The sequence below is a fragment of the Amblyomma mixtum genome, chromosome 3 (assembly GCF_055824585.1).
Source record: "Amblyomma mixtum isolate Tamu chromosome 3, ASM5582458v1, whole genome shotgun sequence".
Classification (NCBI taxonomy): domain Eukaryota; kingdom Metazoa; phylum Arthropoda; class Arachnida; order Ixodida; family Ixodidae; genus Amblyomma; species Amblyomma mixtum.
The window spans coordinates 39,405,256-39,419,636 of NC_143014.1; the positions used below are offsets into that span (position 1 = coordinate 39,405,256).

The 14,381-nt window shown below is 43.1% G+C and overlaps 2 protein-coding genes across 2 annotated transcripts in view; one reads left to right on the forward strand and one right to left on the reverse strand.

Moving 5' to 3' along the window:
* Positions 1-2,344, forward strand: part of Ir25a (ionotropic receptor 25a) — a 37,119-nt gene extending 34,775 nt beyond the window's left edge. Inside the window, exon 18 of the mRNA XM_089576822.1 lies at positions 1,358-2,344. Coding sequence (XP_089432948.1) covers positions 1,358-1,515 — 158 coding nt within the window. The 3' untranslated portion in view covers positions 1,516-2,344. The remainder of the gene's footprint in view (positions 1-1,357) is intronic.
* A 5,766-nt stretch (positions 2,345-8,110) lies between these two features.
* LOC149349755 (tetratricopeptide repeat protein 1-like) lies at positions 8,111-14,217 on the reverse strand. Its single transcript, XM_089578792.1, has 7 exons — positions 14,072-14,217; positions 13,477-13,728; positions 12,890-13,063; positions 10,815-10,851; positions 10,438-10,586; positions 8,379-8,433; positions 8,111-8,280 (listed from the first exon to the last, which is right to left on the reverse strand). Exons 2-7 carry the CDS (start codon positions 13,708-13,710, stop codon positions 8,165-8,167), a joined length of 765 nt encoding a protein of 254 aa, XP_089434918.1. The 5' UTR covers positions 13,711-13,728; positions 14,072-14,217; the 3' UTR covers positions 8,111-8,164.
* Positions 14,218-14,381: the final 164 nt, after the last annotated feature.

Consider the following 14,381-nt stretch of genomic DNA (forward strand, 5'->3'; position numbering starts at 1 on the left):
CCACCTGGGGATCTTTAACGTGCACTGACATCGCACAGTACACGGGCCTCTAGAATTTCGCCTTCACCGAAATTCACCCGCCGCAGCCGGGATCGAACCCGCGTCTTTCGGGTCAGCAGCCGAGCGCCTTAACCACTGAGCCACCGCGGCGGGTAGCTTCTTGTTTAGGTAACAGGAACAACAAGACTTAAGCTGTATCCGACTTACGGCGCATTTTCCAATTTCCGGCGTATGTACATTTTTTAAGCCCGCTTTGTGGCAGGCAGCCCACCTGCCCTGTCAGTTATGGGCAACCTGCCAGGTGTGTACATCTGGCAGGCCTGTAGGGTGAAGGCCTTCATAGTAAACACCTTCCGGGTAAAGGTCTTTAGGTCAAATGCCTTTAGCCCGTAAGGACCTTAAGTGCCCATCGTAACTACTACCACAGCACGATACACAGTGCTTAGCCATGCTGAACCGTAAAATTTGTGCTCTCTCTCAAGGTCTTTTGTGTGGTCAGTTTAGTGGCTTTCCTTGATGCTAATTTTCACCTTTTTAGTTGAAATTTTTGCTACACTGAAGTTTTGCTTTGTGTCTGTGCACACTTTTTATGAGATGTTTCCAAAGAGCGATGGAAATTTCTCGTCCACATGTTCTGCTGTTTGCATGATTTGTGCTGTCCCCGTTTTGTTCTGTTTTGTTGTCCGATGTACCTTTTGTCCGTAGGGCTCCAGACACTTTCTAGCTACTTACTTGTAGCTTCTTCATCCACCCTTCGCTATGGCTAAATAATTTTTTCAGTTCCACAGAGATTGTGGAAAACCAAAGCAGCTCCCCTGTCCACAGGATGAATTTTAAGGCGAAAGCCTTTAATGCCTTATACTGTCATTAGCAGCCATGTCGGCAGATGTGTCCGCGTTTTGGCGTCACTACTAAAAAGAACTGCGTCGTTGCTGGGAATCGAACCAGGGCCTTTGGCATTTAAAGTGGAGACGCTACCACTCCGCCATGAAGGCTCAGGGTTTCAGCATGAATAAAGGCGCATCTAGTGAATGCATGGGTTTCATAAATAAAACAAGAAAAATAAAAAAGAAAAGAAACAAAAATAAAAAATAAAATTAAAAATAAATAATGAAAGTAAAAAGATAAAAAAAAACAATCAGTGCACCAAGAAATGCTTTCGCCTTGCAGCACTTTAGAGAGCTAAAGTGCCCCCTGAATTTTTTTTAGTTAGCCAACCATTATCCAATTCAATAAAACTGCAGCAAATGATTATGTGAGCCAACATGAAATCTGTCAGTACCATTGGACTTGTGGTCAACTAAACACGATTCAATAACCCACTGATGACGAAAATGCCCATTACTTCCTCCAACAGGTGGCGTGTTCATTGTCATCTTCATTGGAGTTGTCATGGCTTGCATCACACTGGCCATCGAGTACTGCTACTACAAAAACCGCAAGCCCAACAGCAAGGTTGTTGCTGTCAAAGAGTACTCCGGCAAGGATTCCATCAAAGATTCTATCAAACACTAGAAGCCTCAGAAAAATAATCACCATTACCAGAGGGCACCTTTGCCGAGTCATTGACACCGAGTAATAGCTACTTTACAGGTCACGGCGCCTTGCTAGCCGCAAGCAGAAGGAGAATACCTCATGAAGGAAACGGTATGCGGCTAATTAAACCTGAACAATATCCTGGAATCTGGCTAACCTAAGCTGACTTGGGTTAAACTGTTGTGATTGAAATGTATTGATTTTTAGCTTCACAAAAGCTTGTGTTCTAAATAAGATATATTTTAAAATTGCACATCACTGCGTATTTTGGCAAAATAACATTACATAGCACAATGCTGTGACCACGCCACCTACCAGAAAAAACTAAACTTACATGTGTGAAAAGTAGGCACAAAAAGTTATTCACAGTCTGTCAGACAAGCACAATTGATGTGAGCAGTTTGGTTTTATTCAATGGCTCTTTCTGTAAGAGTTAGAATAAAAGGCTCAGGGTATGGGAGTCCTGCAACAGAAGCCTGCAACAAATGCACACATAGCTGCACCTTGTTTGGACACCAGAAACACGAATATAACATTACAAAAAGCTTCTTTCTTGCAGCAGATTTTTAGTAAACCTCATACGTGCATTTGAAATGCACCATTATGTACTTTTTAAATGATTGTAACTAGTTAAAAAAAAAAACATCACTGAAGCCGAATTTTAAAATGGCACTCAGAATTGTGGCAATTTGTCAGCAATGGTTTTTCTGAAAGTTACCCAAAGTAATGTGATAAAGGTTAACCCAACTATAATGTGTGAAGGTAAACTATTTTTGCAGAACCCACATTTGAATGCAGTATATGCACGTTTGGACAAAATAAAAAAAAATAAAAGTGCATCTTGACTGTTCCTGTCTTGCAAATTACTCATCCTGCACACGACACCCTAACGCGCAAAATGCAAGCTGCATAGCCCGACAGCAATTGGTACGTACTGCTAGGTGAGAAAAAAAAACGCATCAAAACTGCATCACAGCGTACGCCACTTCATGGAAAATGTGGATAGGCCCTCAGTTTTAGTAGGATCTAAAACTTCATAGGAAGCAATTAAATTTGCCAAATTGCTGTAAAATGCAGCTGTAAACGTAAATGACAGCGTGCGCTGTGACAGATATTGACCGAATGGGACTTTTTTAGGAAACATATTCTGCCCATGAAATGCCTACCATAAAAACACCATGGGCATAAATAAGAGTACAAGTAACAAAAAAAGTGCAGAATTAGCAGTAAAAAAATAAATGGGGGGTTGGGGGGAAATGTGTAAAAAATTCATGTTGCCAGTTTCTTGCACCAAATCCATGGCATCCTACATTTTTTTTTAAGTACACTGCAGCTTGACATGCTTGGAAAATGAATACTTTATGGTGATCATCCATGAGGGTCACTCAAGTAAAAGTAGAGCCAATTTTCTCACCATGAAAAAAAAAAGCATGCTACGGTGAACAGAAAATTCTTTCACCCATACATGCTTAAACTTCGGAAATTTGAAAAAATTAAAATGTTTTTTGATATAAAACATTTATTTTCACAATACTAGACCTCTTTCCATGGCTGCCACGCCTAGGATTCTGTTGCCCATTATACAGTTGACTGATTTTTTTGATTATCTAAGGACCCTGAAAATGTCTAAAAAATCTAATTTCACAAAGTGGTAAGGTTTTATCATAGTAAAACCGAGCTGACATGCGAAAGCATGTGTTTAAATTGGCTGGCTCATGGTATTGCTTTGCTGGCTCACCAGCACGTCTGGCAACGATATAAGACTCAGGTTAAGCCCTGATCGAGGTTAAGCTGATCTGATCTGTTCGTGCCACAGATGAAAGCTGATGATGATGATTTGCAATGCACAGTGCAGGCAAGTGTTTTAGTTTAATACGAGGCGTGACCGGTTACAGTAATAGCATAGTGCTCTCGCGCAGTGGCCAGCGAAGCTGATCTGCACGCGCCGCCGTGGGTTCGAAACCCAGTCGAGGCAATATTTATTTTACCTATTTCTGCACCCTCAAGGTCACGAATGCCACAAGATTCTTGGTTGGGTTTGAACCCGTGAAGCAGTGCTTTTGCACTAAAAATCACTTCACTTTTGATCACCAGCATGGTGGAGGAAGGGGTCAGAAGTTTGGCGCACATTCTAAAGCTTCATATGACAATCTCAGTGGTGGAACTGGCAACTGGCTTCTTGTAGCAGCTTTTGTAGCAGAAGAAATCGCAGTTTGTAGCAGCAATTTTAAGTTTTGTAGCAGGAAAAATGGCATTTTGTAGCAGAATTCGAGCTTTTGTAGCACAAAAAAAAAAAAGCTTCGTACCAAAATTTCATGCCAAAAAATGTCATTTTAAATAAAGAAGCTTTGTTGTATTTCTGGAACAGGCATTTGCTCAGACGTTTTTAGCAACCACAGCCATGCAAGAGCAAGCTTCAATCCCAAATGCAGCTTAAAGTGCTTGGTTCCTTAAATATAGCCGAAAATAAACAAAACAGGAGGTTCTCCTAAAAAAACTGCCGTTTTTATTCAGAAGAGCGACATAACGAGATGCTCAACAGAACTATAAAAAATGATACCGTTCATAAAACAAACTTTCAGGTACTATTTCTTCCCTTTTCTTGATCACTCCAGCTTAGACAGTGCCGCTGCGAGCTTTTCCTGTCCATTCTTCAGAAGGGCTTGTCCACTCTCAACGACTGCAAAATGTTTAGACTTGACACCTTTTGTGAAAAGCAGCTCAGCATTGGTGATCATATTCCTGGCCAGTCTGATCTCTCCTTGTACCTTCTCTTCATTCTGACCTCTCTTCTGGGTGTCTTTGTCCTGTACATCACAGTCTTGTTTCGCTTGTTTTGCACGGGTCTCTTCTCCTGCATCCGCCTCCAACCGTTGCAGCTGACGCTTCCGCGACCCTTTCACCGCTCTGATTAATCCTTGTGTCACAGGAATGGCAGCTGGATTTTCTGCCCGATATAAGTTAGTCATAAGTTTTGTTGCCTTTCAGCTTTGACAAAGACATCGAAGACGTGAAGTGTCCATTCACACAGGCAGTGCGCTGACAGTGGTCCCTTTGTTCACCTTCGGTTGTGTTCGGTTGCAAAGCAGCGATGGCGATGTGGCTGCCGGCAGATACGTTGCCGGAAGTGTTGCCGGCAGACATCAGTTTTGGTTTCACGGAAATGAGTTTCGGTTTCGTTCTCGGCAGAGTTATTGGAGTTATTCAGAGATATTTCGGCGCAGGCGTGGCGCAAAAGTAGGCAAAAAACCGATTTTGTAGCAGCATGTAGCAGGATTTCCCATTTGGCGCAGTTTGGCGCAATTGGCGCAGCAGTTCCACCACTGCAATCTCGCTGCATGTTGTATACACAGATGACAAGTGATGACCACTCTTATGAGCTCGGTGTTCGATGGCTGTACTACTGCTGTCAGCATGACTTAGACACACGCACACGTCAGGACAAAGTTCAGATGTGAAAGTGAACCCTCCGCTGCGGGGACTGCATTGCGCCCGCTGTATGGTGGGCCGAAAATGAAAAGGATAAGATGGTGATAAAAATAAGAAATAACCGACAAACAGGCACAGCAAGCGCTCCATCAGCACTGGCCTTCCAAAAACCAACCACGGAACCGGACGTACGTTTTTGTATGCACTTTGTGATAGCTTGCATATAATGAGGCGTTTCACCTGTCATCACGTTGTGATAAAACAGTCAGCACTGCGGTGCAGATGCAGGTATGCACTCTGAAAAGTACATACATTTAGTCTGCGAAACCATCTCTGTGAAGCCGTATGCCTCCCACATGCTTTCTGCTGCCTCTTCACATATTCAGGATGACAGGATGAAAGGACTTGGCACAGGTGAGTTATGTGGCCACTATTCAAGTTTGTGCAGTGGACAACGTTAAACGGTACGAGCTCATACCATACATGCCCAATGCGGCAACCTGTGGAGAACATCAGCCCGCTATTTAAGAGGCTCCCCTTCTTTTAAACTAGAACTCTGCTTTATTGATGCCATACCATTTAGGCTGTTGTCTAACAAGCTAACAAATTTCCAGCTTCTCTGCCACGAAATTCCCTGATTGGTCGAGAGGGGTCATGTGGTCTTGTGACATCATCCCAACCTGGCCACCATGGTGCGTGACAACCTGCCCATTGTGGAGCTGTGCATAAGCCTTAAAGGGACAGTGAGGAGAGCACTATTAATATTTTTTTTATAGCAAAATCCGATAGTTCGGCATGTCATGGCTTTGTTGCCACTTGGCCGGCAGCGAAAGATGCACTTATTTCTAAGAAATTTGGATTCGAAGTTGAAAAAGTTTTTCCCGCCGCTCTGATTCAAACTTGGGATTCTCCTATGACGACACAGGACTAAGTGACGTGAAACATGACGTGCACATGACGTAATGCAGACTCTGTGATTTCTGGCGGCCAGCAGTGCGGCCTAGCAGCAGCCGAAAAGAAAGCTACCGCCGGCCGCACGTTGAAGGCATTTATCGGCTATTGCGGCTGTCGCTACAGTTGCTTCGATTACGTTTGCGCTGGCGTTTTGCCAGTGTTACGATGGATCCAGTTCTCAAAGTCGTCAACGAAGTTCTCGCAAATAGACACCTTTAGCATACCGTGCACCTTGTTACCGCTAGCGGAATACCGGGAGCCCGCCTACCGAAGGAAAGCAGGCACTGATTGGTCCCGATGCTGCAGGCGCATGCATAGCTGCCGGGTACGTGGCGCCATCTGGCGACGTCAAGGAGGTTTGCGCATGCATTGGCTGCGCCTCAGTGATTTGTGGCTTCTCGGGTCCTAGAGTTGCTAGAACCATTGGTTCTAGCAACACTGCTTTGTCCTATGACGCCAACACGCTTGTACTTGCGAGTTTGGCCTGTGGCGGCGATACCTGTATTTTGGTTCTTGCTCTTTTCTACGTTACAAGAGCTCTGTTGTCAGTATGAGTGGCGTTTTTGTAATCATGAGCTGGTATTCTGTCGATACAAGCCAACTTCAATTTCTCCTCAGTGTCCCTTTAAGAGAGATTGGGAAGAGCAACCTGGGTCTCACAAGCCCCACCAGTGGCTGTGTTCCAAACAGCTACTTCCCAGGGCAGTGGCACATTACTTAACCACTGCACCACTGCACCAGTAGCGGATTGAAGACTCCCCGAGATCTATGAATGCAAATGAGAGGATTGTGACATCACCAATTCCACATGACCACCAGTGGACAGATCATAGGGCACCGCCAAATTTGCAAATCTGGGAAACCCCAAAATTCAGAAGTTGGCCCAACTCAAAAAATTCCAAAGGACCCCAAAAATTTTGGAATTAGGCCCGCCCCAGAAAATGAATTAGGGTAGATTAGTGAGTCAGATTAGTATAATCCCATATCATAATCCAATGGAAGGTACTTGAACATTCTAGAAAGTGGTGAGTCATGTATACCATACAAGGGAACTGGAACCGGCTCCAACCGGACTTTTGGTGGGAAAATCACAAGAACATTAGACACTAATTGTAGACACCATAGCAGGCAACCGAAATGCTATTGCATTTTCTTTTTTTAAGAATGTGCTTAAGAAGGTCTGCAAGCTTTTTGATCCTCCTTGAAGTGAGAATTAACGACGTTCCACTAACATACTAATTACATGGCGGCATGGCTACTAGCGGCAGTGCTGCGGCGAGTGCCAATGAGTTCTGAGAAATCGAGCAATCAGTTGCAATGTGTCGAAAATTCAGGTGCTCTTATACATAGGCTCTACAGAACTTGTTGCAGTGTGACAAAGAACAGAGGTTCGAATTTTCAGTCAGCAAATATTGAATAAATTTTCCAGTTCCAGGTCTCAGGAGTCAGAAGGCTACACTAATATATACCTCAAAACATTCAATCAGTATGAAGATAGCAGCAAGATGAAAGACTTCTCAGCAAGTCACGGTTATGAGGCTATCTTCCTCACTTTCTCGCTGCCACTGCTACCAAGCAACTCTTTAATGGAACAAGTGAATACTGCTGAAATGTAGTTCGGAACAAAAAGAGGGTGCTATCGTGATTTGCAACAGAGTTTCTCTGACACTGGTCACAGCAAGCACAGACTTCCATGTTCAAAAAACCCAAGATCGCACCTTTGTGTTTATTTCATTAATAAAGAGCCACTAATAACAACTTTGTACCACCAGCTTCTGATTTTCTTTTTAATACGAGGCTTCAAAGCATGGCTCATACTAGGAAATGGATTTCAAGACAGCATTAATAATACTAATTGCCCATTAGAAATATAACAGCCAATGCTGCTACTTTCAAAAAGAACAAACAGTACGGCAGCCATATAAAAGTCTGAATTAGGGATCAAAAAAGTAATTAAAAGATACTTTTTTGCTCTCTTTATAATCTGTGGAACTCTATGCATGAATTAAGGTCTGAAGAGGCACTCAGCATAAAAAAAATACTGCATCTGTGCAGAGCCTCACTCTGCTTTAAACCAGCCATTGCAAACCTCCAGTATACCAGTGCACTCTTTGTGAATGCAGAGCTGAACAAACTAAGAGTTGCAGCAAGCATTGGTCCCTCCAAGATAAAACAAAAAAGGCACAACAGAAACCAACTGTAACAGCTAAAATTTATTTAATTTGTTACGACCACAAGTTTACAATCACTTTTGAAACTGTATTTTATATCCACCCCCTTCCCCCTCTTTAACAAGCTTGAAGTTATCAGTCGACATACCAAATGGTTTTAGAACAAGGTTTCCAAGCTCCTTCAGTTTACCTATGGGAAACAAACCAAAACATCAGACATTCAAAATGTAAACAAAGTGCCATTGTAGGAACATGGTTTAAAGAAAGAAAAAAAGACACGGCACTTACCTAACATTTCAGCTTGCAATTTCTCATTTCTCTCTTTGATCTCATCAGGTAGTGTCTGTTGAAAGCAAGAAACATTAATTTTTTAATCCAAAAATGCTTGAAATCAAGCTCCAAAGAATCATGTGTTCAGCCAGCCTCGCAAATGATATGCCTAGCAATCTGAAAAAACTACAGAGCCTCATTTCAGCACAGCTGTATGAGGAACGCTCCAGGGGTTCACAGCATTATGAGATGGATGTAACAAAGAGCATCGATTCCCCATTAGTCACCCCTGACCCATGGGTGTGATACAGGCCTACAAGCTGTAAAATAAGAATGCTGGTCAATGAGAGTATGCCAGCTCTCATTACATGAGCCAAGTGGTGAAGTCGAAAGTAAAGCTATCAGTGCCACTTCTTAGCCATGGAGGAAGGAAAGAAGTTTAAATGCACACAGTTTCATGACCACACCACTTATCTCAGCACATAACTGCAAATGCCCTAATGTGGAGACTGCAGCATACGAATGAGATTTGTTCCATACTAAACACAAAAAGGAAATACCAGTTAGTGGCCATTTAAATGAGAATTGTTACTGAGGCTTTCAAATCAGATAAAATTCCTATAAGGAACACCCACTTTGCAACATCACATCACCTGAGCAATAACAAACACATCAAGATTACAACAGTAAAAGTATAACAAACCATTTACAAAAGGTTAGGTCAACCTCAAATTACAGACTGTGTTATCACTGTTTCATAACTGTGAGTAATGAAATAGCCAGCGTTGGGGACAGCCAAGAGGATTTTAGAGCAGGCTTTGTAGCAGGCGAAGACCCGATTTGGAGCAGGTTCCTGGAGTTTTGTACTCCGCATGGGGGTCCACAACACTCTGCAAGAACTGACTGAAGCCCACCGCACATCACAGTTGGACAGACTATCCTCCGCAAACACGGGCAGACACATCCTAGCCGCATTAAAGATTCAACCAACAGGTCTCCCTCTGGACAACATCCACAACATTCCTAAACAAATCAAGAAAAAAACTAATCGTCCACCCACTACCCAAGAACGTACACCCAACCCACAACCGGGAAAGACGCGAAGCACGTGCCAAAGCCCTGTATAAAAAACATGCGGACAACGAAGACGCAGTCTACGTAGATGCGGCAGAATATAAATGCAACCCAGCCTATGCGCTAAGCGTGGTGTAACGCGACCTCAAACACAAGGCCTCGCGCTCGATAAAGGCAACCACCTCCCTTGAAGCCGAAGCGACGGCCATAGCATTAGCCATAGCACCTTCCACTGCCACACTCATAATGAGATCCATTCTGTCACCTACAATATTCTCCAATCAAGCCCCCATGACCCCAGACCAATTCAACTAGTTTGGGTGACAGCCCATGCAGGCAACCCTGGAAACGTGGAGGCGCACTCTATTGCTTGAGCGTACGTCAACCAAGCAGGCCAAACAGTCAAGAGGGATTGCGCGAGGGACAAACTAATCACCTACAATGAAATCACGCCACACTATAGAGAGGAAAGGCTCACATATCCGCCACCACACCACACCCTCACGAAGGAACAACAGACTATATGGAGGCAACTCCTTTCAAGAATGTTTCGTTCACCAGCCTATGTGGCACTAATACACCCGGGTCAATACAAACCCGAATGCTCTGTTTGTGGGGCTCCGAGAGCAAACTTCGAACCCATACTATTCATATGCCAAGAACTCCAACCACCATCTCGCTGGAACCTCACAGACCTAGAAGGTTGGGAGATCGCGGTCTCTAGCTCACAGCCGGCCTCACAGAAGAGGTTGAGATAAAGAGATAGTATGCCAATGCTCTAATACATATATTGACAACAGCACTGCCTTCTTTTGTAATAAGCAAGGATTCATTACAACTGCGGCAGTTACAAATGGGCTCTAATGTATGCTGACAAAAAAAAAAAAAGGAAGGCATGGAGGCCATGGAGCGAATATGCATTTAACATGACTTCACACAGTTTACCATCCTACCATCACAGATGGCAGGGGTTATGACAAAATTAAATTTCACCAAAACTTACCATGCACGCATGCCGAGCCTCTCCAATACTGGGGTCTAGTTCCAGGACACGCTGGTAGTCCTTTAGTGCTTCATCCAGATTCTCTGCCTCCTTGTAGAGCTGTGCTCTCTTCAGAACGGGCTTTAGATAGACGGGGTTCAGCTCTATGGCTGAAGGCAAAAGAATCAAAATTAAGCCCCTACATGACAGACACAGCTTTAGAACAGCATATCTGACTAATTCTGACTAACTCTGTAGACTGATGCAAAGTAATCAAATTGCACAGTGCCTTTGTAACACTACTAATAAAGCTAACAATGACTGCCACATCATGCTCTTGACAAATGCACACCAAATTATTCTATTAACTACTATGTATTCGTGAAGCCACTACTCACCTTTCGTGCAATCCTTTATTGCTACTTTCTTCTTTTCCTAAAAAAAAAAGTGAGGCAGAAGACTTGAACCAGACAGAAAAAAAAATAATAATCACAACCAACTGATAACAATACATTTTCGCAGCGGTGTAGTGGCAGTGTATGCGTGCCACCTCCATGAAAAAAGCACAGTAAGCCAACGTTACAATTTCTGGACAACACATTAGCTCAGCAGCCAAAATGGATTCACAGAGCACTGCATTTATAAGGTGATAATCGTATACCATTCGAGGAGTGAAATGTCACACCTGTACATTAGCGTTTTTCTGTCACACACACAAAAACACAAGCTGACATTAAAATTTTTTAGTATGCCAAGACATCCAGCCCACAAATAATTCAGCATGGCTTCCTTTTAAAGTGGACCACATGCAAACAGCACACTTTTCTTTGTTGGGACATATTCTATAACAACCAGCTGAGCAATTGTGCATGTATCCTTGTACTGTTTTGGTGTGAGAGCTGTATGTAACTTTGCAACACATCTACCACATTACAAACAAGCCAGACAATAAATCTGCAAAGTAAATTCAACAGAAGAAGAAAGCAAACAGCCACTTATGATCATATCTATATCATTCAGAGCAATTCACAATAGTTTATCATACCTCTAACTGCACACAAATACCGAGAGCTCATCCTTTCCAAGGCTATCAAGTGCTCTTTTACATGGTTAAACACCATGTAAACACCATTAAACACCATGTAAAGATTTATGAAATTTTTAAATTTTTTTAGACAATTACATGCCCTGAACAAGCACCAAATGAATAAAAATTATGACAACGCAAACAGCTTAAGACACTAAAATTTTTTTGCAGGTTGCATTTGTGTCTTGGCAATTGGTATACCTGTTGCATAAGATACTGTTATAGCACACTAAGCTTCGTTACTCAAGCTGGGCTTCATACTGGCAGCAACATCAGTTTCCAAATAAGAAACAAGGCAGCAGAAAGGATCACACAGCTAGCAGACGAAAAGCAACACATTAAAAATTTGGCACTTTATTACCAATCAGCCTTCATTGAGGCATTCAGAGCAAGGAAGTTTTTGTGAATTAAGAGAATTTGGACAATTAGTACATACAGTTGGATGGCACAGCATTACAATACAGAGAAATAAAAACTCAGACACAATACTTCTCAAAATAGTTTAGACCTTGGAAGGTTAATGATGGACGTAGACAGAAACCTGTCCAGCCTGCATACTTCTTTGCACAACTTGTAGTTGGTCAAGAGCCGCACCACTATTACTGTAGCCAAATATACGGAATCTCAACAACTCAGCATGGTGTCCACAGATGAAAACTTCTGGTCTTTGGCAGCCACAGGAACTTTGATATCAGTTGGATGCATCGGGCAAAGCATGAATAATTAGCTTTCCCGAAGCACTGCAACACACTTGGGAGAATCCTATCCAAAGACAAGTGTTCCAACTCCTCTTCTGTGACTACGATGCCCAGTAACAAAATTCCGGAGGGCACTCAAGGCTACTTATGTGCTTTGAATGTGAAAGCATGCACGCAGTGAGGCGATGGCGTACTACCAAAATGCAGCGGCCAGCGAAGCTGCCCTGTTTGCGCCGCCCAAATGGAAGTTGATGAAAATGACGATACCCAAACCCAGCACGATAGGCTTGCAGTTTAGCATGTGGGGTGTTGTGCTGCAGTAGTGGTGTACTACTCTAATGCAGTGGCCAGCGAATCTGATCCGACTGCTCCAATGGAAGTTGATGAAGATGACGATACCCAAACCCAGCATGAGAGACTGGCAGCTTAGCGTGTGGGGTGCTGTGCTGCAGTGATGGAGCAGTGCTCTCAGGAAGAAGTCAGCGAAGCTGACCTGTTCGCATCGGCCTCGGTTTGAAACCCACTTCAGGAGAAATTTTATTTTTCTTTCTATCCTGATGATGCAGGCACTGCAGATGACATCATGAGGTCATGTGGGTTTTCAGACCACCTTGTGGGGTCAACGACAACACCAGATTTTTCTGCTTTATGAGCCATTAATGCTTTCGCATTAAAAGGAGCTACTCACCAGCCTCGCCCATGTAGCACCTCGATTTGAGTACAGAATAGAGCGCTCTGCTGATGATGAGAGAGGGCATATCCTCAAGGCTTCTGTGTAGGACTCCACTGCATCAGCATACTGGCCAGTCTTGAAGCTAGCATTGCCCTCTGCTTTCAACTTCAATGCACGCTCTTTGCAGGACTGTGAAAACAGACACACAGTTCAAGTTTTTAGAGTGGCTTCTGAGTAACAACCTATGGTAATGCCAGATGAAAATAATAATTAAGAGCCCAACTATGGTACTCTTACATTTCTTGAATCAATTAAAATTGCATTACACATTACTAGCAGGCCTGGAAGGCAGTGCTATGCATATTGCTATATTACAAGAAAGAGCAGCAACTTCAGTCCACATCATGCACACATCGCAACAAGATTTTAACCTGCACTTCTGACGATTCATCAGTGATGATTTTTACACTGCTATTAAAATGTCCGAAATAGCATGCGACGGTCCTGTGAAAGCGAATGCCAAAGCAACCCTTATGTCAACCCTGCTTGAATCGAAGCATTATCTAGCACTTCACATTAAACAAGCAGGAACATTGTCATACCTTTCTTTGTTCATCGTTCATTGACTTGTCAAGTTTCTCGAGCTCCTCTTCGTCGATAATATACAAGTCCTCTTCCTCGTCATCCTCGACGTTCTCGGAGTCTGTCGGATGTTCCGTGCTCTGCAGTTTTTCTTTGGAGATTTCAGTGGAATCCTCTGTCACGGCCATACCTTCCACAGCTGACGTACAAGTCTTGATGTCGTCTGCATATTCACTTTCCGGACTTGATGCCATGGTTACACGCGCAGACGGCTGAAAAAACAACGACAACTAAGGTTTACTAGATGATCATCTGTCATGCGATATCTAAACAACCTGACTGTCAAGAGGGGAGGCATGCCTGCCTGCAACCACCCATTAGAACTCATTTGTCCCTAAAATCACAGGCCCCGGACTTTTCCGCAAAGTACGCAAACATCAGTACAGCGAGATTAAACGTGGTGCTAACTTTGTTTTCTTTCGCAATATTTACATTTTTATTAAATCGCAACCGAGCATTCTGTCAAATTATGCGCAAGCCAGCTCAAGGCGCAAAGCAGAAATAAATTAGGCTCCGCTAGCGATATCAAAGTGCAGCCAGAAAGTTAGAGCTTACCGATCAAGCAGTGTTGCGCAGACAGTTTGTCACAAATATCAACTTAAATTACATACACGTCCGACGCTGCGTTATCAATGGACCAAAATGCGCAAAAAAATTATCCGGCTCTGGCTGCAACTAGTGGATCATAGTTGCTAAGAGCATGTGCTTTTACCGCCGCAGAATTTGAAAATGACATAAAAAATTTTTTTAGTACTCAAAAATTATCTAATGCTAATAAATTAATTTTTAACACGGCAATTAAGCATGAATTGTATTTTTGTCAGTGCGTCGCTTATTGCCTTTGCTGTGATTGTTAACCTTTTTT